General features: G+C 33.9%; 2 protein-coding genes and 2 pseudogenes across 13 annotated transcripts; 3 read left to right on the forward strand and 1 right to left on the reverse strand.

The window, feature by feature from the left end:
• Positions 1–4,356: 4,356 nt before the first annotated feature.
• Positions 4,357–10,798, forward strand: LOC104753703 (putative phospholipid-transporting ATPase 9). 12 transcript variants are annotated; one of them, XM_087459088.1, is made up of 12 exons: positions 4,357–5,498; positions 5,803–6,255; positions 6,377–7,734; positions 7,820–7,930; positions 8,008–8,284; positions 8,388–8,476; positions 8,590–8,698; positions 8,781–8,990; positions 9,070–9,195; positions 9,281–9,379; positions 9,479–9,670; positions 9,767–10,798. In XM_087459088.1, exons 2-12 carry the CDS (start codon positions 5,851–5,853, stop codon positions 10,394–10,396), a joined length of 3,606 nt encoding a protein of 1,201 aa, XP_087315214.1. In that variant the 5' UTR covers positions 4,357–5,498; positions 5,803–5,850; the 3' UTR covers positions 10,397–10,798. The 12 variants fall into 12 exon arrangements, 6 of the variants coding, with proteins under 6 accessions (XP_087315214.1, XP_087315213.1, XP_087315216.1 ...); XR_015562186.1 differs by having other exon boundaries at positions 4,470–5,498; positions 5,760–6,255; positions 8,388–8,490; XR_015562187.1 differs by having other exon boundaries at positions 4,470–5,498; positions 8,388–8,490.
• Positions 10,799–11,631: 833 nt separating this feature from the next.
• On the forward strand, positions 11,632–12,585 carry LOC147941548 (mitogen-activated protein kinase kinase kinase 20-like; annotated as a pseudogene).
• Positions 12,586–12,851: 266 nt separating this feature from the next.
• On the forward strand, positions 12,852–14,939 carry LOC147941549 (putative pentatricopeptide repeat-containing protein At1g68930 pseudogene; annotated as a pseudogene).
• A 677-nt stretch (positions 14,940–15,616) lies between these two features.
• Positions 15,617–19,792, reverse strand: LOC104750731 (putative U-box domain-containing protein 42). Its single transcript, XM_010472570.3, has 4 exons — positions 19,399–19,792; positions 17,918–19,267; positions 17,472–17,781; positions 15,617–17,340 (listed from the first exon to the last, which is right to left on the reverse strand). The coding sequence occupies exons 1-4, from the start codon at positions 19,402–19,404 to the stop codon at positions 15,752–15,754; spliced, it is 3,255 nt and encodes a 1,084-aa protein (XP_010470872.2). The 5' UTR covers positions 19,405–19,792; the 3' UTR covers positions 15,617–15,751.
• Between the last annotated feature and the right edge of the window lie 5,334 nt (positions 19,793–25,126).

Here is a 25,126-nt window from a genome sequence, read left to right on the forward strand (position 1 = left end):
ATGATATTTCATATTTTTGAAGACAGTCTTCCACTAAAATTTGTATGGTATGATAATTTAAAAGGTTACAAAAAGTAGTACAATTATTGGTCTAAAACGCTAAGCAAAATTCAGTAATAGCAATGAAGTATACAATAGTTATTGCTTCATATGCAAAGTTGACACTTGACAATTACACAACATAGAGTATTAGGTAAATCTTAGTAAAAGCATTAAACAACTCAATTTCTAAGTAGAGAAGAAAAGATCAACGCTGCAAAGAAAATGTCAAAGACAGAAAAAAATCTAAAAACGTTAATTAATTTCTCAAATCACATTTTAGTGGAATATATTTGGAAGTCTCTCAATTAACTAAAGATTCCGTAAACCGTGCAGATTCATCGTCAACTTCATAAAGTCTTTTACTTTCGGAAAAGTCTCATAAATACAAAATATCCATCACAACTTTAGATTTATTATGGCTACCAACCTTTTTTTTTTTACAAGCACCACACGAAGAAAATATACCTAGAAGCCGTGTGATCTAAATCTTCCAATAAATTTGTCCCTAATTCAGTAATGCTACTTCACAAATCAACATAGATCACTTATATAAAATTTTCAAGAATGAATGAACAATATGCATCCAACACGATTATGAGTTTTTCTTAATTGATTATTCTTGTTACTCCAATAAATGTGTGTTATACTCTATTTAAGGGGGTAGCTAAGGTAACTACTAACTAATTCAGTTCTGTATCGACTCAATTAATACGTTCGGGTCCGGTTTATTTTGAGTTGGGTCTAACAAATTTGGCTGAACTCAAATTACATATTCTAATATGAGATTTAGGTTCCGTTGGCATTTTTTTAAGTTGATAAGGTTGCACTGTAAAATTGAAATTTTGAGTGTGTTTTGTTTTTAATTAGTAAGAGATTTGGGGTCTATGCTCGTACATCCCTTAGACCAGGGATCAGAACATTTTATATAGTCCTATCCCAAACAATATTTCTCGAACCATTGACCTCTAAACTTTCAGTTTTTACTAATTGAGCTATCGACATTTAAAATTGAAATTTTCAACCATCTGTGTTTTATTGTCGCTTAAAATTATACAAACAATGATAAATGATCAGTTAAAAAAATTATGGTCTTTATTCGTTAGGATCTTTGAACCGAAAAAAATAATAAAGGTTACGGTCTTATAGCTTCTGTCGGCTTCTACCATCTTCGTGGCAAGCTCTCCTAATTTACGTCAACGTCATTTTTATTTTTCATGTCAACATCAATTAATGAATAAATAAGGTGATCATGCATTATATTTACAAACTATATTAGTATATTTATATACTCCCTCCTCCGTTTCAAAATATATAATATTTTAGCTAAAACATGCAGATTAAAAAGTTTTTACTTTTAATAAGTTCAACCAATTAGAAACAATATTGCATAATATAAAATACTAAACTAATCTAAAAGTTGCATAGAAACTTGAAAACATCATATATTATAAAACAAAAAACTTCTCTAAAACATCTTATATTTTGAAACGGAGGGAATATTATACTTCTGAATTTTTAGAAGCTTCCCTCTATCTTAGTAGTGCCGGATACGGACGAGGCGACGACCACCCAAGGTTTATGTTTAGAATTAAGGTTTAATGAATTAGCTAATTTTTTACAACATTTTAGTTTCAATCACCAAATCCACAACGATTTTAAAAGACGAAGATATATGGTATTAGTGAATATTTTAAGGCATGTGATGTGTAATTCGATTGACAATCTAACTACTAAGTTTTGAAATTTTCGCCAAAGTCTTGTTTTTTCTAATTTCCTTTTTTCCCATGTCTTGACATTTATGAGAGTATGACATCTTTGATTATGCCTTTGCACAAATTAATCCCATACCATATTACAACTTTATTATAAATATTACCAGTTTATAGTAGATTGAATTTTGTCAAAGGTAACCACAATCAACGGACTAATTTAAGTATATAACTCCAATAGTAAGCAATCTATTTTCTGACTTTGGCTATTGAACCCGATAAAGAAATGGATGAAAACTATTTCGTGCCACATGGTCACAAACACCACATCGCATAATTACATAAATGTCAATGTAAGATATTAGCTGAAGCTCGAGCACACCCACATAGTTCAAAAACTGTAGTGTTCAGCCAAGTGCATGTGTGATTTTTTTTAGAAGACTAGGCGCAGTGGTTTTTGTTTCTTTACCAATGTAGACGTATTAAAAAACAATATTTATATAAAATAGAAGAGTAGTGTTTTAATAAGGTAAATCTATATCATTTTTATAATACCAAGTTGAATTAAGCCCTATGTGGATTGTGGATATAGAATGTGTAACTGTTCTTGGTTAATGAAAAGTTGATGTTGAGAAAAAAAAACAAAGATAAGGTAAATAATTACACCAAAACTGATATTGTCTTGTATGGATAAAGTGACATATGCAATGTGTTATGCTGTCATGGAGGTTACAATAAACGAATAAGAATTCATTATAATATCCAGATTATTAAAAAAAAAAAAATCCAAGTTCAGATATTTTGAGAAAACCCCAAAAAAAATTATTAGGTACAAGAATCATATAATTTTTTTAATTGTAGTTATTCAACTATTTAAAACGACTTCCAAAACTCTGGATAAGCCATGCAATTAAACTCTATCAAATATATTTGTCATATCAGAATAAAAATACGAGTCGACCACCATATATTTATATATTTATATATATATATATATATATATATATATATATGTCATGCAATAAAACATTGCAAAATTGTATTTATTTCTTCATATGGCCATATTTAATTGTTCGAGGCTATTTTTTTGGTTAAACGATTGAGTTATAATGACAAGAAGAATGATATAGTTATTACAAATTAGTGTATTTATATTTCTTGTTTGTTTCTGGTTGTATCTTTCATTAATTAAAGTTTAACATACACGAAAAATTGCATAAGGCCATTTGATACTGATAATCTTCAGCAGCTGTGAAGTACTAACACGCTTTACGAACTTATCACTGATGTAGTCATGTAGACAGTCAGGCAGGCCAGACACAGGAGAATACCTACAAGGCTACAAACCAAACAACGAAAGTTCAATTTATACAAATCTAGATGCCTAGCTACAAACAAGAGTTGATTAGAAAACAAAAACAAATATCTAGCTAGCGACTTTTGAAATTTATATGATGTTTAAGTTTTTTTTTTTTTTAATATATATATATATATATATATATATATATATATATATTTATCTAAGGTATTATGGGACTGGTACGTGTATATATATATGTTAACCACGCGGTATTTGTGAACCGGGAATTACATTTAGTTGAAACTTGAAAGCAAGATTCATGCATTAAATGATGCATACCAAACTTTACAAAGCCGGTGGCATGTTTTTTGCATTAAAGTCAAAGTTCCTCTAATTAACCATACCAATATCGTAGAGATTATATTCCACCAAAAAAATATATCGTAAAGATTATAAAGTCATTCACCCAAACCCCTCATTAGCTAGGCCATTACCATTTACCAGTGAGAACATTGTAAATTAAGTTTATGTGTGACTTTGAATTTAAAAGCAAGGATTTATTCATTTTGCATGTAATACGACATTTTTTTTCTTTCTTTCCTGTCAAATATAATGATCTAGGAGAGAATGTGAAATTATACTTAACTTTTTGTTTGTAAACATCTCTCTAACCTGTACTACCTGTGTTTTATATTATAGGATGTTTTAGACATTTTGTTTTGTTTCACAATGTTTATATCATTGGTCAAATTATTTTGTATGCCAAAAATTAAGTTTAAACAAGTTTTGACTATTTATCATTGGTCAAGTTATTTTTGATTAGATATTAAATTATGTTTTTAATGTAAAAACACACAATAAATAGGAAACTAGGTTTTAATTATCATTGTCTACTATGTATAATAATTATTTATTTATGAAGTTGATGCAAAGTATGTAGTGTTTGATAAATACTAATATATTTTTGTGACTTCTTCTGTTTTCTTGTTGCCGTCAGTATGTTTGTGACAATATGTTTAATATTTGTGTATTTACGATAAAATATTTACAGAATCGCATTAAAAATCACCATAGATGATTCTCCGCATGCATGATACAAATCAAAATCTTAAGCGGTCACCAAAAAAAGGTGAGCCGTTCACTAGTACATGCATCCTAGTAGTCCGATTAAAAACCAACATGAATCGAGTTAGGTTAACTTGGTCTGGCCACTTTGTGATATTTTAAGCCTAAATCATTCTAAAACCTAATTTAGGACAATGTACGGTGTTTGAAGACAAGTTTTGGTGGACAAAATCATGTTTCAGAAAGAAAGCAAAAAAATTCACCTAATCTTTTTCTTTTGTGAAAATGTGAAATCGTACAATCACCTAATAAGAGTTTATACTATATAAGAATAATTAGTATAATTTCTATATATGCATGGGAAAGAGAAAAGAAAACACTAATGACAAAATCATGTTTCAGAAGTCAAAAACTCTTATTAGCATTTTTTTTTTTTTTTGAACAAAGCTTAGTATTAGATTTACCCTCAACGATTTAATTCTTTGTAAGCAAGAGTTTGAAATCAAATGGTATACTCTTACTACTACTAAGTACGAACATAATGGAAACATAAATTACATAAGTAGAAGTAAATCAAAAATAGAGATCTTTTTTAATGTGTTTGACCCGAATTTTGTGTGTTGGTCACCTCTCTCTCCGCCATGACGGCGCATCTAATGTTCCTCCTTTCGATTCTTCTTCTTTCTCTTCTCTAACCAAAACAAACAAGAAAAAACTCTCACTTTTTTTTCTTTTTTCTTTTCTTGATCATCTGACAGTAACAAAATCATCCTTGATTTGAAACTGTCAGATCATCTCAGTCTCTTTGTCCTCCTTATTTGTTTTTTCTTTTTCTTACAACACTCAAATAAAATTTCGGCATTTTGATTTGCTGTTATTCCGGCAACATTTTTAATCTTTTATTTCCAGGTGGGGAGGGGGGGGGGGGGGGGGAACAATGACTTGTCCGAATCTTGGAACTTTCTCTGTGTTTTTATCTTGTTCGTCTTTGTCTTCCCAATTTGTTTGGATGATGAGATGATACAAATTTTTTTTGGTTATAAAAAGCAGACAAATTGAACAGTGAAGCAGAGATGTATACACACATTTTTATTGAGATCTCCCCTCCTCTCTTGATTCCTTCTTCTTCTTCTTCTTCTTCTTCTTCATATCTGTGTTTTTAAAAATCTCAACTTTCTCAAAGATCATCACTTTTTTATACATACCCTTTCTTGATTTCTTTCACTCTCACTTGATCTCTGATAATTTTCCCGAGAAAATTCCTCATTTTCCCGAGAAAATAAATAAATAAATTTGAAGAAAACGAGGTCGGATTATATAAACCAATCCAGTCACGGTCTCCTCTGCTTTTTTCCTCTCTGTTCTGTTCGGTTGGTTTCACGGTATTGTCTTTTTTTTTTTTTCTTTTCTTTTACTTTTTTTTTTGTTTTCCACTTTATAAAAAAACAAAACCTGAAAATTATGTTTCTTGGTTTCTTCGTTTTTAAAACTGTTCTCCCGGGTGTGCTGCAAAACAAAAACAAAATACTAATGTTCGAATCTCATCAGTTGAACTTGCTCGTTTCCCGTGTCTGAAACTTAAAAAGTTTTTTTTTTTTTTTTTTTTTTTTATTTTTTTTATTAATCTTTATTATAATTTTCAGGTTTCTTGAATATCTGAAAACAAAATCTGCAATTTTGTTTCAGTAAAGATTCTAACTTTGGCTTCTCAAGTAGCTGCTGCAAGGTGCTTAAATGGCAGGAGGTGGAACAAAGAGGAGAAGGAGAAGACTACAACTAAGTAAGCTCTATACGCTGACATGTGGCAAAGCATGTTTTAAGCAAGACCATTCTCAAATCGGAGGACCTGGTTTCTCTCGTGTTGTTTACTGCAACGAACCTGACTCACCTGAAGCTGATTCAAGAAACTACAGTGACAACTATGTGAGGACTACTAAGTACACTCTTGCTACTTTTTTACCCAAATCACTGTTTGAGCAGTTTAGGAGAGTCGCCAATTTCTACTTCTTGGTTACTGGGATCTTGGCTTTCACTCCTCTTGCTCCTTATACTGCTTCTAGTGCCATTGTTCCTCTCCTTTTCGTTATTGGTGCTACTATGGTTAAAGAAGGTGTTGAAGATTTGCGCAGGCAAAAACAGGTCACTCTTTTTTTTCTTTCTTTTTTATCTCTTCTCCCTGATTGTGATTAGAGCTTTGATTAGATCATTTAGTTGGATTCTGTTGTGTGAAACTGAAATAAAAGCTTTTGTGTGTCTTTAGGATAATGAGGTGAATAATAGGAAAGTTAAAGTGCATAGAGGGGATGGTAACTTCGATTTAAAGGAGTGGAAGACTTTGAGTATTGGAGATATAGTGAAGGTAGAGAAGAATGAGTTTTTCCCTGCAGATCTTGTTCTGCTTGGTTCTAGCTATGAAGATGCTATTTGCTATGTTGAGACGATGAACCTTGATGGGGAGACTAATCTGAAAGTTAAACAAGGACTTGAAGTAACTTCGTCTTTGCGTGACGAGTTTAACTTCAAGGGCTTTGAGGCTTTTGTCAAATGCGAGGATCCAAATGCTAATTTGTATTCCTTTGTTGGTACCATGGAGCTTAGGGGAGCTAAATACCCTCTCTCACTACAACAGCTTCTTTTGAGAGATTCAAAACTCAGGAACACAGATTTCATCTTTGGAGCTGTTATCTTCACGGGTCATGACACAAAGGTGATTCAGAATTCAACTGATCCTCCATCTAAGAGAAGCATGATTGAAAAGAAGATGGATAAGATTATCTACTTAATGTTCTTCATGGTGGTTGCTATGGCGTTTATTGGTTCTGTTATCTTTGGAGTTACTACAAGACAAGATCTTAAAGATGGTGTGATGAAGAGATGGTATCTGAGACCAGATAGCTCCAGAATCTTCTTTGACCCCAAACGAGCTCCCGTGGCTGCGGTCTATCACTTTCTAACGGCGATTATGCTCTACAGTTATTTCATTCCTATATCTTTGTATGTCTCAATAGAGATTGTTAAAGTCCTTCAGAGCATCTTCATCAACCAGGATATACACATGTACTACGAGGAAGCTGACAAGCCAGCTCGTGCACGTACCTCTAACCTGAATGAAGAACTTGGGCAAGTGGATACAATTCTCTCAGACAAGACTGGAACATTGACGTGTAACTCCATGGAGTTCATCAAGTGTTCTATTGCTGGGACAGCTTATGGCCGTGGTGTTACAGAGGTGGAGATGGCTATGGGAAGAAGAAAAGGTTCTTCTTTGGTGTTTCAGACTAATGAGAATGATGATATGGAATTTAGTAAAGAGGCAAGTACGGAAGAATCAACTGTGAAAGGATTCAACTTTAGAGATGAAAGGATCATGAATGGAAACTGGGTCACTGAGATGAATGCTAATATGATTCAGAAGTTTTTCAGATTACTCGCGGTATGCCATACGGTGATACCTGAAGTGGAAGAGGATACAGAAAAGATCACTTATGAGGCTGAGTCGCCTGATGAAGCAGCATTTGTTATTGCAGCAAGGGAGCTTGGGTTTGAATTTTTTAACAGAACTCAAACTACTATTGCGGTAAGAGAGCTTGATCTAGTGACTGGCAAACGAGTTGAAAGGTCAGTCCCATCTCCTCTTCTTTATTTTATACTATCAAAGTTTTATCTGTTTTTAGTTGATTGAAAATGGTGTTTGTGTCTGCAGGTTGTACAAAATCTTGAACGTTCTTGAGTTCAACAGCACGAGGAAAAGAATGTCAGTTATAGTGCAGGATGAAGATGGAAAACTCTTATTATTTTGTAAAGGAGCAGATAAGTAAGTGACCTTTGACTTCAGAAAACCTTTTCCTATAGATATTGGAACTTATTTTTTTTATTTGTTTCGTTTTCTAGTGTCATGTTTGAAAGACTTTCCAAGAATGGTAGAGAGTTTGAAGAGGAAACACGGGACCATGTGCACGAATATGCTGATGCAGGGCTGAGAACTTTGATACTTGCATATCGTGAACTTGATGAAAAAGAATACAAAGTTTTCAATGAGAAAATCAGTGAAGCCAAGAGTTCGGTTAGCGTTGATCGAGAATCGCTGATAGAGGAAGTCACAGAGAAGGTTGAGAAAGACTTGACTCTCCTAGGAGCAACTGCTGTTGAAGATAAACTCCAAAATGGAGTAAGCAAACCACTGAGGATACTTATAATTTACATGACTAATGTATATGATTGATGAACTGAAATACTCAAATCTTTTCTCTTTGTTCCTTGGTTTCTTTCAGGTCCCTGATTGCATTGACAAGCTTGCTCAAGCAGGAATAAAGATTTGGGTTTTGACTGGTGACAAAATGGAGACTGCTATCAATATTGGGTATCAATTTCTTGGTATCACCTTAATATATTATACACTCTTTGAGTTTCTGCATACATTTTTTCTACTGTCTTTCCACTCTATGAACCCTTTTGTGTATTCGTCTTTGACAGCTTCGCTTGTAGTTTGCTCAGACAAGACATGAAGCAGATCATAATCAACTTGGAGACCCCTGAAATCCTATCATTGGAAAAAACTGGAGAAAAAGATGCCATTACAAAGGTAAAAGACAGCCAAGACATTTGATATTTAGCAGAAGAATATATTAGATGAATGAATCAATGTGTCTACTTTAATCTTGCAGGTATCAAAAGAAAATGTCTTGGCTCAGATAATTAATGGAAAGACTCAGTTGAAGTATTCCGGTGGGAACTCTGATGCTTTTGCTTTAATCATTGATGGGAAATCACTTGCTTACGCGTTGGATGATGATGTAAAGCACATCTTTCTTGAGCTAGCTGTTAGTTGTGCGTCTGTTATCTGTTGTCGTTCATCACCAAAACAGAAAGCTCTGGTTAGTGTTTTTTTAGTTATTCTTTTGTATACTTTTTGCCTCTGTCAAGATTTTCTCAAGAATGAAAATGGCAATGTAGGTGACAAGACTAGTAAAATCTGGAAATGGTAAAACGACATTAGCAATTGGTGATGGCGCTAATGATGTTGGAATGCTTCAAGAAGCAGATATAGGCGTTGGAATTAGCGGTGTGGAAGGAATGCAGGTTCAGTTTAGATTTGTATAACTCATTTGTTTTTTTTTGTTGTGTGTTGTTTCTTTTTGTGGGCTAATCCTGATCCTTTGTTCAGGCTGTAATGTCCAGCGACATTGCGATTGCTCAATTTAGATATCTGGAACGTTTGTTACTAGTCCATGGACATTGGTGTTACAGGCGTATCTCGACAATGGTAAATACCATTCCATATCTCTAAACTGAACATTACATTACATTACGTGCACAGAAGTTGATATACTTTTGGTTCTAACTAGTTTTCTCTAATTCACAGATTTGCTACTTCTTCTACAAGAACATTACATTCGGTTTCACGCTCTTCTTATATGAAACATACACAACATTCTCATCGACACCTGCATACAACGACTGGTTTCTATCTCTTTATAATGTCTTTTTCTCATCCCTTCCGGTTATTGCTCTTGGTGTCTTCGACCAGGATGTCTCTGCACGGTATTGTCTAAAGGTAAGACTTATTCATTGCATTATTACAACAGCTTAATCTTTCTCACCGTCAAACAGTTTGTGCCAACTTCTTGCTTTTTCTTGGTTATATATGCAGTTTCCGCTCTTATACCAAGAAGGTGTGCAAAATGTTCTATTCAGCTGGCGCAGGATACTTGGCTGGATGTTCAACGGATTCTACAGTGCAATAATCGTTTTCTACCTCTGCAAAAGTTCTCTCCAATCTCAAGCTTTCAACCACGATGGGAAAACTGCAGGAAGAGAAATCCTAGGGGGGACAATGTACACTTGCATTGTGTGGGTTGTGAATTTGCAGCTGGCTTTAGCTATCAGTTACTTCACTCTGATCCAGCACATTGTCATTTGGAGCTCCATCGTTGTTTGGTACTTTTTCATCACGGTGTACGGAGAACTTCCAGCAAATATATCAACCGGTGCATATAAAGTCTTTGTTGAAGCTCTAGCGCCTTCACTTTCTTACTGGCTCATTACTCTCTTCGTCGTTGTCACAACGTTGATGCCTTACTTCATCTACTCTGCACTTCAGATGAGCTTTTTCCCAATGTACCATGGGATGATACAATGGCTAAGGTACGAAGGTCAGTGTAACGACCCAGAGTACTGTGATATGGTGAGACAAAGATCGATAAGACCTACAACAGTTGGGTTCACTGCCAGATTAGAAGCTAAAAAGAGATCAGTTAGGAGATCTGAGCCTCAATCATGACAACAGAACTAACCTGTCTCCTCTTTCAATGGTTTTTCATATTCAACTGACTCGCAGAACGTAAATAGAACCATAAATATATGGAAGCATATTTCTTGGCTTCAGACTGGATCGAAGAAGGCTTTTTCCAACAAGTTGTTGTACATTCTGCTGATTCTTGCATCCTTTCCTACTCACAAAACGAGATCTTACAAGTTCAGTATATATAGTGTTTGCAGAACAGCTGAAGATTATATACATCAGAGTTACACTAGAGAGATAGCCAGTGTATTTACTCTTTTTTTGCTCTTTCAAGATTGCCATTATTAGTCAGAAAAATTTGTTACGCTCATTCTCATTCTTAGAAAAAGTACAGAATTGCATAGATATAGTAGTTAAATACCGCTTTGTTACTGTCACAAATCTCTATTTTTTTTCTACATCACAATTCATAAATATCCCGAAATATAACTTCTTAGAATTCATAATCTATAAATTTAAATAAATGTCAATAGTCAGTTTTTGTAAAAAAATATGTTGTAATCATATTTTTTTCATTTTTTCACCATATTTTTTTCATTTTTTAATCATTATTTTTCTTTTAAATAGTTGTGTCTATTCATTATTTATGTCTTTTGAACTCTATATAGAATTGTCTCTTCTTTAGCACTAACAAATAATTTAAATATTAATATATTAACATCCAGTATCCAATATTTTTGTTTGATAAAATTTGATGATTAGTAGAATATATCATTTATCATAAATAAACTAAAAACCTTTATCGATTAATTGTGATTATTCTTTGTTTTTCTTTTGTTTTTTTATAAAGTTTGATGATCAGTAGAATATATCTTTTATCAACAATAAATTAAAAACATTTCAAAAAAAAAAAATGATAAATCTTGTTGAATAGTAGAAAAAAAAACTTTAATAAATTTATTATTATATTTTTGTTTGATAAAATTGATGATTAGTAGAATATATCCTTTATCATAAATAAATTAAAAACTTTTAATAAAAACCTATACTTAATTTTGATGATAAAATCATGTTGCATAGAAAAAAATCACAACGGTATTTCTTTTGTTGTTTCCTTTTTTTCGCAGCTCAACTTTTCCATTGTGTGAGAAAAGTAAAATACTTTTATCAAAATTAATTTATTTTGTTTGTAAATAAATTAAAAACCAGAAAAGAAAAAAGGAAATTAGGGTTGAAGTCGGTTTATTCTCGTTATAAAGTTCTTCCGCAAGCTACTCTCTCAGATTTCAAAGCTCAGCTTTCTATGTTAGATTTGGAGTTGGAGAAATTTATGGGACAAGGTGCATTCGGTTGGGTGAGCCTCTTCAAGTACGAAAGACAACGCGACGGCAAAATTCTCGACGCTGCCGTGAAAACATCCGACGATGAACACGTCAAGGCTCTCTACAAAGAGTTTCAGATCCTTTCAAAATTCAAAGGATATACGAGAATCGTCCAATGTTACGGGAACGGAGTGCAAGGGAAAGTCAACCAAAAGGGTTACGTGGAATACAAGATTCTCATGGAGTACGCGGCTGAAGGAAGCTTGAGCACATTCATGGACCGTTTCAAATACGGGAAATTGCCAGAGCCGATGATCAGAGAGTTTACACGTATGCTTCTCTCACGGACACGGCTATGTTCATTGCGATCTCAAACCCGAAAACATCCTTGTTTTCCCTAGCCGTGTGTCTACGACTACAATAAGGGTGCGTGGAGATCGTCATATGAATTGAAGATTTCTGATTTCGGGTTGTCGAAGAAAGAAGGAGTCCCCGATCGGGTGGTGGCATCCTGATCAACCGTTTGCGGGAACACCGATCTATATGTCCCCTGAGTCGATCTCTCACGGCGAGATAGGGAAAGGACTTGACCTGTGGTCGTTGGGATGTGTTGTGTTGGAGATGTACACTGGAAAGAGACCATGGTGGCATACAAACGATTACTTGGAGGATCACATGAATTGCTACGAGCCACTGTTTCCGAGTAATCTTCCTTGCGATGCAAAACAGTTTCTCATGACCTGTTTTGCGTCTGAACCAGACGAGAGAAAAGACGCGTTGACATTGTTGAGGCATAGCTTCGTACCTAGAGATGTCAATCATAAGTTGGCAATGCTGAAGACTGAGAATCCCAAGGATTTGTCCCTGGAACTGGAGAAAATTAGACTGATGCTTTACGAAATTTAAGAGTATGTGTTAATTTCAAGTGTTGATGAGTGAATCAGCCAGAGGCCTCGTCAACATTGATATGATTCATGTAAAGATTATTTTTTTTCTTTCTTGATTAGTAGAGTTATGTATAATAATAGTTGATGTCTTTGTTCTTCCTGATTAGACTCTTGTAATAGTTGAATTGAATGTATGATTGTTTTCGTTTAGCAGATTCATGTTCTCTTTAATCTTCTCTGCTACTCACAGTTTACTTATTTAGAGTCCTAAAATAACTCTCGATTATGCAGCTTGCTCTGTTTCTTTTTCTCTGTTTTTCATGGGTTAAACAAATTACCATACCCCAACCCAACCTTTTCTCCTGGAACAATCTTCTTTTGGCTTATTCAAAATCTGGGCATCTCTCAGAGATGGAACGTACCTTTGAGAAGCTTCCTGATCGTGATGGTGTCACTTGGAACGTTCTCATTGAAGGGTACTCCTTGAGTGGGCTGGTTGGTTCAGCTGTCAAGGCTTATAAAACGATGATGAAAGATTTTTCTTCTAGTTTGACTAGGGTTACGTTGACGACAATGCTGAAACTTTCTTCTAGCAATGGACATGTTAGTTTGGGCAAGCAGATTCATGTTCAGGTTATCAAGCTTGGGTTTGAGTCTTATCTTTTCGTTGGGAGCCCATTGTTGGATCTGTATGCTAAAGTTGGCTTTATCTCTGATGCGAAGAAGGTCTTCTACGGGATACAGGATAGAAATACGGTTATGTACAATTCGCTGATGGGAGGGCTTTTGGCATGTGGGATGATCGATGATGCTCTGCACTTGTTTCGAGGAATGGAGAAAGATTCAGTTTCTTGGTCAGCGATGATCAAAGGTCTTGTTCAGAATGGACTTGACAAGGAGGCTATTGAATGTTTCAGAGAGATGAAAATAGAAGGCTTGAAGATGGATCAGTATCCTTTTGGAAGTGTACTACCTGCTTGTGGGGGATTAGGAGCAATTAACGAAGGGAAACAGATTCATGCTTGTGCGATCAGGACCAATCTTCAGGATCACATATATGTGGGCAGTGCTCTCATTGACATGTATTGCAAGTGTAAGTCTTTACATTATGCAAAGACTGTGTTTGATAGAATGAAGCAGAAGAATGTCGTGTCTTGGACAGCGATGGTTGTGGGTTATGGCCAGACTGGGCGTGCTGAAGAGGCTGTTAAAATTTTCCTTGATATGCAAAGATCTGGAGTTGACCCAGATCATTATACTTTGGGACAAGCGGTCAGCGCATGTGCCAACATAGCTAGCTTAGAAGAGGGCTCCCAATTTCATGGAAAAGCGGTAACGTCTGGCCTAATACAGTATGTCACTGTTTCAAATTCATTGGTGACTCTGTATGGAAAATGTGGAGATATCGATGATTCTACCAGGCTGTTCAGCGAGATGAATGTCAGGGATGAAGTGTCTTGGAATGCAATGGTTTCCGCGCATGCCCAATCTGGAAGGGCAATTGAGGCTATTCAGTTGTTTGACAAGATGGTACAACATGGACTAAAACCTGATGGAGTGACTTTGACTGGTGTTATTTCAGCTTGCAGTAGGGCAGGATTAGTGGAGAAAGGACAGAGATATTTTGAGTCAATGATTAATGAATATGGAATAGTGCCGAGTAATGGCCATTATTCTTGCATGATCGATCTCTTTAGTCGATCTGGAAGGTTAGAGGCAGCCACGCGTTTCATAAGTGGGATGCCTTTTCCTCCAGATGCAATTGGTTGGACTACTTTACTCAGCGCATGTAGAAACAAAGGTAATTTGGAAATTGGTGAATGGGCGGCTGAATCACTCATAGAATTAGATCCTCATCATCCTGCTGGCTATACCCTATTATCAAGCTTATATGCTTTAAAAGGGAAATGGGATTGTGTGGCCCAGTTAAGGCGGGAAATGAAAGAGAAGAACGTGAGAAAAGAACCTGGACAGAGTTGGATAAAATGGAAAGGAAAATTGCACAGTTTCTCAGCTGATGACGAGTCAAGTCCATATTTAGATCAGATATATGCTAAGCTCGAGGAATTGAACCAAAAACTCATAGGTAATGGTTACAAACCAGATACCAGTTTTGTCCACCACGATGTTGAGGAAGCTGTTAAAATAAAGATGCTTAACTATCACAGTGAAAGGCTTGCAATTGCTTTTGGATTGATATTTGTACCCTCAGGCCTACCTATTAGAGTGGGAAAAAATCTTAGAGTGTGTGTGGACTGCCACAATGCTACTAAACATATCTCCAGCGTCACTGGTAGAGAGATACTTGTCAGAGATGCTGTTAGGTTTCACCGTTTTAAAGATGGAACTTGTTCATGCGGAGATTTCTGGTAGTGTTCATCTGGGGATTTTCATGATGTCTGTCCCTTGCTAATCTGACAAATCAAAACAGATTCAGGAAGATCAGTTGTACTGTCAGTCAGTTTACTTGTATAATGAGCTGCTTCATCAGCTATTTTGGGCATAAAAAAGCGGAACAAGTAGGACTTATCTCCCTTTGCTTCCAATATTTTCTCGGTTTCTAATCCTAGACTTCTAATTTTATGTATGCTGTCAATCTTTGTGAATGGGATTCTGAGCCTGATTAGTTGCATTGGACTTCTATTGGTGAATTGGCTAAGAGATATAGGGTGTATTCATATAATTTGACTGCAACATCGACAGAGCTTGAAAACATGAATGGTAAGACCTATCTGGATTTGTGACTTAGTATTATAAAATTGAAGATGGGTGGTTTAGTTTCTGTTTTTTTTCAGTCCGTTAACTGGAAACCGGTGTATTCTAAAGGCATATGTAGTTCAGATCATAAACACTATAGTTCTTTGAGATTTTAGTCTACACATAACTTATATGTATATATTGCTGAGCATCTTTAATTTAATGATGGTGGGATATCTTTTACTAAATGATAAGAGTTTGTATCGTCCGATTGCTAGATTGGTTGGAGGTTTATAATACATTTAAGTAAAGTTATCGGTGATGTAATGACCAAAGTTATGAGGAGGATGTTAAGTTGAAACTCTCTATTTGAACTACTGTTATCTTTTTTGGCCACAACGTAAAATTACATTTCAAACTGAAAACTTTATACACAGTGAGTTGAGAAGGTAATAGTTCATACAGTTAAGGTTTCACATGTCAGTTTTTTATGTGATATAAGTAGAGAAACTTGGCATCTTTTCCAAACGCCTCAAAATATTTTCTGCCATCTGCCTTGTGTTACCATCTCCACGATGGAAGGCACTAACCAACATACCTGACAACATCCTATCTTGTGATATGTCACTGGCATACTTATCTCCACCTCTAATAATGAACTTGTCAATCATCCAAAATGCTTTCTGCAATAGAGACTCTTTCTTGTGTTCTTTGACTGCATTTAGTATTATTTGTACTGCATTCATTTCACTCAGCATGCTTAAACTCTTCTCCACATCAACCTTGTCATCTAATAGTGTGCATATAGCAGCTAATGCTGACTCTACTACCTCCACTTTATCACTCTGCAAACATGCTAGAAGCTTTGTGATTGCATTTGCTTCAACCAAGCAAAATGTGTTTTTTGCAGAACATACCCCCCTGTGGATTGCGCAGATCTCTATTTGCTTCTTTTTGGATGAACGGAGGGAGAAAGACCTAGGCATACTCAATGATCCCATGAATTTTGTGCTCCTAGGTTGGGGTGGCCTCGATAAAGTCATAGTTGTAGAAGATAGATGTTCTAGTCCAGTCGCTGACAACCTTTGAACTTCATCACTTGATGTTTTCATCAATAAATCAACAAACACTGATGTCAAATCGTGGTTTCTGGCTAGGTACATCATTTGGGGCTCGTACAGTGTAGTTGTGAATCTCACTAAGATCCCAACGAGACCTTCCAGAAAATCAGTTGCATACCTGCTTGTTCGTGTTCCACTTCTTTGAATCAGATGGATTGCATGCAGAATTTCGGACACTATGCTCTCGTTGACCAGTGCTAAATTAAGAGTCAGATTTTGATGAGGCAGTTTAGCAAGTAACTTGGCTGAAACAGCATGCTTTTCTGTTATCTGATTTGCTTCTATTGGGCACTGGATAAGATTTTCTGGCTGTCCTCTAGTTTTACATAATCTCTCTGATAGCGTGTGACCAATGTAGGGGGTAAGTGCTATCAGAAGTTTTAATGCCCCAACCCCCAATTCTTCATGAGGATTGTTGATGAGTTCTATCATGGCAAAGCTTGCGTCCGTTTCTTTGATCACTGAGACAATTGTTGCCATTGCTTTGGGTGATTTGGACAAGGATAGGAGAATCCTGATCAAATCAATGTTAAGATCATCTGGGCTTGAGTTCTTGAGCATGTGGATGATGTTGTATACAAAGTAATCTGAGCCTAGTGTGTGCCCATGAGTATTCACCTCAAATGTCTCATGTTCCAGCCCAGATTCCAGTATGTTTGCAAGTATTGTAGCAGCTTCATTCCTGGAGTTCATCAGATCACTGAACATTCGCTTGGTGAACATCTCTTCGACCATGATCTTGATGATGCCAACTTCTACCAGTATCTGGTTTTTGGGGTGATACAATGAAATATGAGCAAGTGCTTTGAAGGCGGCTCTTCTAGCGTCAATATTTTCACATTGCACCAGCCCAATGAGCGCAGGGCAAGCCTTCTCAGCTACGTAAGTTTTTTTCTCATGTCCAATATCGATTTCCACAAGGTAAGCAGCCATCTTCACCTGAGTCTCTTCGCCCCCTACCATATATCATTCGGAAGTAAACTGATGTTAATCAATATCAATTCATTGCTTATCAATTCGCTCCAGGTTATTGCCTGTATAGCATATATGCTTCACAAACTTTGGAGAAAAAAGCAGTATGTATTACCTTCTGCTAGATGCCCCAGAAGAGGTTCCAATAGTCCACTCTCTGCCATTTGCTTGATGTTCTCAGGACATTTCTCTAGATTTTTTAAGATTTGGTCTGATGTTTCAGACGCAAAGGCATCCAACTCTCTGTTATACTTTGCGGTAACTAACATCAATATCGCCCCCGTAGCAGTCCCAATCTTCTCACATGCATGTTGGGATTTCGAAAGCTCAAGCAGTAAGGCTAGTGCTACATGTCTTACAGGCTGGTGACTGCTTCCCAATAATTTGATTATGCGTGACATAGTTATGGTCTTCACAATCATTTCCTGTAAGATAACTTTGAAATATAAAAGTCTTTTGAAACAAGAAGTGTAGAAGTGGTGTGTCTAGGAGAAAGAAATACATCAATGCATATATGTAAGGTAGTGCTCTTGCATAATAGGTAAATGAAAGAGATCCAACCTTTCCATCATCAGTGTCTTCATCCGCCAGTGTCCTTAACAACTGTAGCAGTTCATACCTCACATCTTTACTTCTGTACGTCAGGTATCTATCAAGAAGCTGAATGATCCCAGCTTCACGGACTTGTACCTTGTTGTACTCTTTCCCTTCACAGGTCATTTGCAGATCTCGTAATGCATCGATAACCATACTTTCTGAACCGCCTAAGGATAAAGCTGCATAAGCCACTTTGATTCTTGCTGCCTCGTTTCGTACTATCCATTCTTGAATGATGGTTTTCAAGACAACATTGACAGTTAATTCGGTGGTCAACTTTTTCCCGGTAACTGGACAGTTAATCTCATCGGAGTTTGCAAAACTTTCAAACCACTCTGTTACTGCTTTTCTTTCGCAAGTTACTCCTGTTTCTGTTGTGACTGGATCTTCCATTATCTCTTTGGTCAACGGGCAGATGAAAGCTTGGTATGGAGGCTCCATGAACTGTGTCACCTGTGGTAACATTGACAAGGATTCACTAAGATTTCCATATTTTCTCTGGCTGCTAGCATTCGTGCTCTGGCTTGGAATATCTGGTAACTCGGTAATTTGTGATTGTGATTCACTAAGATTTCCATACTCTCTGTGGCTGCTAACAGTTGTGATGTGGCTTGGGATATCTGGTATCTCGGTAATTTGTGATTGTGATTCACTAAGATTTCCATATCTCTGGCTGCTAACATTTGTGCTCTGGCTTGGGATATCTGGTATTTCGGTCTTTTGGGATTGTGATTCACTGTACATCATGTAACTTTCATAGGAAAATTCAGGATCAGTGGGATAGAGATCTGTCTCCACTTGCTCTGACACAATTTCCGGTGTATGCTTTGCAGAAAAATTCTGCTGCTCATTCTGTGTCATCTCACTTTTACTACCATCTCCGATGTTAGCATTCTGCATCTCATTTGAAAGAGACTGGATAACAACTCCTATATATTCTTCCTCTTCAAATATTGATTCTGATATGGACTGCAAAGTTTCACCCATCTGCTTGACAACGCCTTCAAAACCTGCCTCAATACTTCTCATATCAGTAGTTGGTTCGTGTCCGTTGCTTTCTTGAGATTTCTCAACCAGATTCTTCGCCGCATCTATACTCTCGGATAGAGATTCAAAAATATCAATTGAACAGATGACGTTGCTCTCTGCTGTTTGTATCTCCACTAGCACCACTGAAACTCGATAAAAGTAGCAAGCGCATTCAAGGAACCTCTCTGTTTCTGCTTGTAAGGACTCCAAAGATCTGATCACCTCAGAAATGGACCCCAACAACGATCCAATCAGTGTATCACTTGTGCCTATATCTTCTCGAGTCTGAGATCACAAAAATAGGAGAAAAGGTGAGAGATTCCGTTGGTTTGAGGATTAAGATGATTCGAAAGACATGTTCAAGAATTTTTTTCACGGTGCAAAAGGAAACAAGAGGAGATTGAAGAAAGTCTTACCGACATCCCATTTGTTCAAAGCTGGTCTTGTCTCACTCTGCTTGCCAAGTCTCCAACTGTTACTTCATCTAGCAGAAGACTTGAAGGACACACTTGGTCCTCTGTTTTGGAGAAGTTGGAACCCACTAAAGGTAAATTTGTTTGCTCCGATGATGATTGAGGAGACGACTTTTTAGGAGGAAGTGGGGACACAGTTCCATGGGACTATGTAAAGAAGTTGAAGGAGTCAAATCAGAGTGCTTTGTTAAGCATTACGTTATACATCCACGTACAGCACCAAACATTTTTCTTTATCAAAACATGTGATTGGAATTTGTTGACTTTGTTTGTTTCGTCTTGCACTATCTCTCTTCTGCAGATTGGTCAGACCACAAACCGAAGGGCGAATGATGCTGGTTAGAAAAAGTTGATCTGAAACTTTCTGTAGTTTATTATTTTTTGACATTTTCTAATATTTCATGTACTTTAAAAAAATAAAAGAAGGATAGGGTAGGTAGTGTCGACCGTCGTTGTCTCTCTTTCTTTTATGGGTGTTTGAACATAAAAAATCTTGAATTGGTAAGATATGCCATTGAATTACATTGACTTGTATATATTTTGTCATGTTTGTTCTAGTCGTGCGGAATTATCTATGATCAAGTCGATGGTTTTTGGTTGGCTCTTGGAAATACTAAAAATACATATTTGACATCTATATATAATAGCAAAATAGCAAACTCACTTTTTTGTGTCATCTTTAATCTAATGGTTGAGATTAGTTTTATTATTACATCTAACGGTTGAAACTTATTAATGATTCCAACAGTTGCAAGTTTTTGTTCCTTCAAATAATCGTGTTTCTTCGTCGTACCCCATATTTTAAAAATCACACCTTTTAACTTTTCCATCCCTTCGTCGTACCCCATCTTTTAAGAATCGCATCTATTAATTTTTGCACCTTTTTGTTTCACACTTCTATATTTTACACATCTTTTTTATTATATATTATAAACTTTTATAGATTACCAAAACAAGTTTCGAATTTATTGTTATCAGAGTATTTTTAATAAAAAATAAATTCAAAGAATTGTTTATTGAAGTGTTTTCAAATTAACATGCATCAATTTCTATATTAAAGTATTTTTATGAACTTGTTAGTGTCTATTCCAAAAAATTGGTTTGTTCTCTCCTCCATTTCGTTGTCATATATAGATTATAGATTAACGAAAAGTTTTGTTCTTATTAACTGATATGTTTATCTTATGTTGTCCGTTAGATAATTTACTCAAGATAACACTTAATTTTAATTTCTTCAAGTTAAAGTAATAGACTAACAAAAGAAGGTCAAATCAATATATGGCCTGTTCTTTTTCTTGTCACGGGATTGAGGTGAGCGACCAAAAAAATCATCGTCACGTCATTCAACATCGTGGCAATTTACATAAGAGTTACGACGATCTGATGTACGAGCAAATGTTTTGATTTACTTATACCAGATACTACTCAATTTAAATTCGACGTGATAATGAGTGAACTTATTTTAATATACATTATAGTATTTACCAATGTTTTCCCAATAAATAAATCAAACAGAAATAAACCATCTAACCAAATCGGGTAGCTTAATTATGTTTAAAATATGTATGCAAATAGACTAATCCAAATCGGGAACTTATTTCATCTCATTAAAAACAAAAATAATACATCGTGATAACAAGATAAAAATTATCCGTTGCCAAAAAGACACAAGATAAAATTAGTGAAGTGACGTAATAGGTGATTAGTATAGTACTACACAACGGTCAGTTATGAAACCATACGACCAAAAGGTACAACTCAAAGGTACATCGTTTCAATCATGCTATTAGATATTAGGAAAAAAAGATGACTAGCTATATGAATTATACAAAAAAAAACATGGTCATACATACTAAATATATTATTGTATTTTCAACTACACGAAGTATATGTATTACATGGTCATATGTATGAACTATAAGACGTTATGTGGTCAACACCATAGACATACAATCCAGTACACCGGTTGACTAATTCCGGCGAAGACTCACGTTGACTCCAGCGTTGACTAAAAAAAAAATGTATCAACATTTTTTTTCTATTAAAAATAAAAATAAGAAATATTATATATAAACATTTTTGGTTTTTCATGATTAAGAAACATATTTAATTCATTCTTATAATTAGTTAGTTTTATTTTTGAAGCTAAATAAATGATTAAATAAAAATCATTAATAATTATTTTCAAGATATATATATATATATATATATATATATATATATCTTTGATAATCAGATTATTTAAATACTGCAAAATCAATAAAATCAAATTCAACTACTTTCATTAGAAAAAATAATATTAGGATATTGAATTGAATATATTTTTAATTATGAAAAACCATTAATGATTTAATATAATTTTTTTTTTAAAACAAAAAAATTAGAATACATTTTTTTAGAATACATTGTTTTTTGTATTCTAAATTTTGTTTCTTTAAAAGCAATTATATTAAATCATTAATGGTTATTCATAATTAAAAACATATTCAATTCAATATCCTAATATTTTCTATATCTCTAATGTACTCATTCTTATAATTAGTTAATTTTTATTTTTAAAGCTAAACTAATAGTTAAAAAAAATCATTGATAATTATTTTCAAGATGTAATATAAAGGAATTTGCAAAAATACTCTTATTCTATACCCTTTTGCAAACATACCCTCAAATCAAATATATTGTTTTGCTAAAATTATTTTATAACATTAAAGTATGTATCTAAAATTTTATACAACATTTACCATGCAAGTAGTTGAATTTGATTTTATTGATTTTCTTTGATTTTATCTACTATTATTTTTCTAATGAAAGTAGTTGAATTTGATTTTATTGATTTTGTAGTATTTAAATAATCTGATTATCAAAGATTTTTTTATATATATATATAGATATCTTGAATTGAATATGTTTCTTAATCATGAAAAAACAAAAATGTTTATATATAATATTTTTTATTTTTGAATTTTAACAGAAAAAAAAATTTTGATACATTTTTTTTGGTCAACGCCGGAATCAACATCGGTCTTTGCTGGAGTTAGTCAACCGGTGTACCGGATTGTATGTTTATGGTGTTGACCACATAACGTCGTATAGTTCATGCATCTGGCCATGTAATATATATACTTCGTGTAGTTGAAGATACAATAGTATACTTGATATGTTTAACCATGTTTTTTCGTATATTTCGTGTAGCTAGCTATCTTTTTTCCTAGATATTATATATATACATTAACATTCTAAAGTTACTAGAACAAAACTCACTATTGCATTAGTCTTTTCTACAGCAACTTCAACCTAACTACACAAATTCCACCGTATAAATATTTATCAAATCTGCAAATGAAACGTGGACAGCAACGCATTTTAGGAAGGATAATACGAAAATGGGAATTCAGAAATCCAAAAAATGGAAATAAAATTATTAGTTTGAATTTTCTTCTTCTGGATGAGAAGGTAACTTATAACATTCATACAAGTTACTTTTAAATATGTTTAATATATGATTATTACGTGCGTCTAAACTAAGTTTTTTTATAGGATACAACTATTATGGGTTCAATTTATAAACGATATATTGATCGTTACTTACAAAATTTAATCGAAGGAACCATATATTTTCTCAATGATTTGGAAGTATGGCGAGCCGTAGATTATTATAAAATTTCCGACCATGTTTTTACTATACGGTTGAACGACCATTCAAATATATCCCAGATAGAAGATGATACTTTCTCTATTTCTTCGGAAAAATTCAGTTTTCGTAATTATGACGAACTCATGGATATATCCGATAAAAATATTCGTTTTGAAGGTATGAACTTTCTTAATAAGTTAAGTTAGTGCTTCAGTGGCATATGAAATTTTCTAACACAAAGTTCTTAATAATAATATAGAAAATAGTAAAAATAGCAGTACGTCATGTCGAGTCCTTTATAAATACATGTGTCATGATGGCATACATATGATTTAATTTTTGTATGGTTGTGTGAAAATAAAAATGAACTTAATAAGACACCCCATGTCGCTTTTTAATAGATTGAGGCATTGTGCAGTATCATACTTGAATTTACAAACCTATTCTAAATGTCTATAATATTAAATAATATATTTTGTCTATCATTTTACAGATATTATCGGAGTTATAACCGATAAAAAATGATGAACGAATATTCAAGCAATGGAAATGAGAGAATAACTTTAGATATTCAACTGGAAGGGTTTGTTATATACATCCCCTTACTACTCTATTATTGTTTAATAATAGTTGTCATTAGGAATAGAAGCTACCGTTTCATGTTAATTTCCATTACATTATTAGTAAATTTAATAAAAATAATATGTAATCGAGGAAGCAAAGTTCGAGTTATCTCATATAACGGTTTAGAATTATTAATGATCCTAACAGTTGCAAATTTTTTTTCTTCCAATAATCGTGTTTTTTTGTCATATCTTCATTTTTCAAAAATCGCACTATTAATTTTTACATATTTTTTGTTTCACACCTCTATATTTTACAACTCTGTATTTTATATCTCTTTGTTTATTATATATAGATTTTTATGGACTATTAAAACAAGTTTAAATTTTATTGTTGTCTGAGTATTATTTTAATTTTAAACTTACAAAGATGACTTTGAACATAGATGTGTGAAACAAAAATGTGTAAAAATTAATAGGTGCAATTTTTGAAAGTTGAGGTATTATTGTTTTCTGAGTATTATTGTTTTCTGGGAATGTTTCAATTTATGGATTTTGAAAAGAGTTTTTTTTCTTTGAGTATTGTTTTACACCTCCAAGTTTTAAAAATTATAAGTATTGTTTTCTTTTAATTTATTAATCAACATGATTTACTCATCTTCGTTAAAATTTAGATTGTTTTATATATTTATTCTTTCATCTAACTTTTGTTTGATATCGTTTTCCATTTATACCCACATCGATCATCTCTTCCAAATATTAATCTTGGTAATTGATTGTGATTTCTAATTTTTCATAGATTCATATGTTTATATATTATAGCAAACTCACTTTTAGGGGTCAATTTAAATATAGCGGATGAGATTCTTTTATTATCTCATCTAATTGTTTAGATTTGTTAATGATCTTAAAAGTTGTAATATTTTGATCCAACAATTGTGTTTCTTCGTCGTACTCCCAACTTTCAATGTTCACATTTGTTAGATTTCGCACATTTTTGTTTTACACATCTTTGTTTATATATATATATATATATATATATATATATATATATGTTTATGGACCTTGAAAATAGTTTTTGTTCTTTGAGTATTGTTTAACACCTTCAAATTTAAAAATTCTGAGTATTATTTTCTTTCAATTTATTAATCAACATTGATTCACTCATCTTTGTTAAAAATTTTAGATTGTTTTATTTATAGATTCATTCATCCAACTTTTGTTTGGTATCGTTTTTCATCTAACATGTATTGATTATCTCTTCCAAGTATTAATTTAGGTAATTAATTGTAATTTCTAATTTTTTGTAGATTTATCTTTTTAGTCAGTTTAGTTGGTTGCAGCTATAAGCTCTTTCTCCCTGATTCTCTTATTATTTTTTATAAATTTTGATAGAATAATTATTTAAATTTTGTTTTATATGAATATCTTTCAAAATTGATTATATGAATATCATTCAGTAAACCTAAATTTA

The sequence above is a fragment of the Camelina sativa genome, chromosome 7, assembly GCF_030686135.1.
Source record: "Camelina sativa cultivar CO46 ecotype springtype chromosome 7, ASM3068613v1".
Classification (NCBI taxonomy): Eukaryota; Viridiplantae; Streptophyta; class Magnoliopsida; order Brassicales; family Brassicaceae; genus Camelina; species Camelina sativa.

Excerpts from the sequence above, each read along its gene's own strand:
- LOC104753703 (XM_087459088.1), top strand. The coding sequence starts at position 5,851 with ATGGCAGGAGGTGGAACAAAGAGGAGAAGGAGAAGACTACAACTAAGT. Across the intron at positions 8,477-8,589 it reads GAGACTGCTATCAATATTGG|CTTCGCTTGTAGTTTGCTCA; the intron begins GTATCAATTTCT and ends CGTCTTTGACAG. Across the intron at positions 9,380-9,478 it reads ACAGGCGTATCTCGACAATG|ATTTGCTACTTCTTCTACAA; the intron begins GTAAATACCATT and ends TCTAATTCACAG.
- LOC104750731 (XM_010472570.3), bottom strand. Across the intron at positions 17,782-17,917 it reads AAGACACTGATGATGGAAAG|GAAATGATTGTGAAGACCAT; the intron begins GTTGGATCTCTT and ends GTTATCTTACAG. Across the intron at positions 17,341-17,471 it reads TCTGGGGCATCTAGCAGAAG|GGGGCGAAGAGACTCAGGTG; the intron begins GTAATACATACT and ends GATATATGGTAG.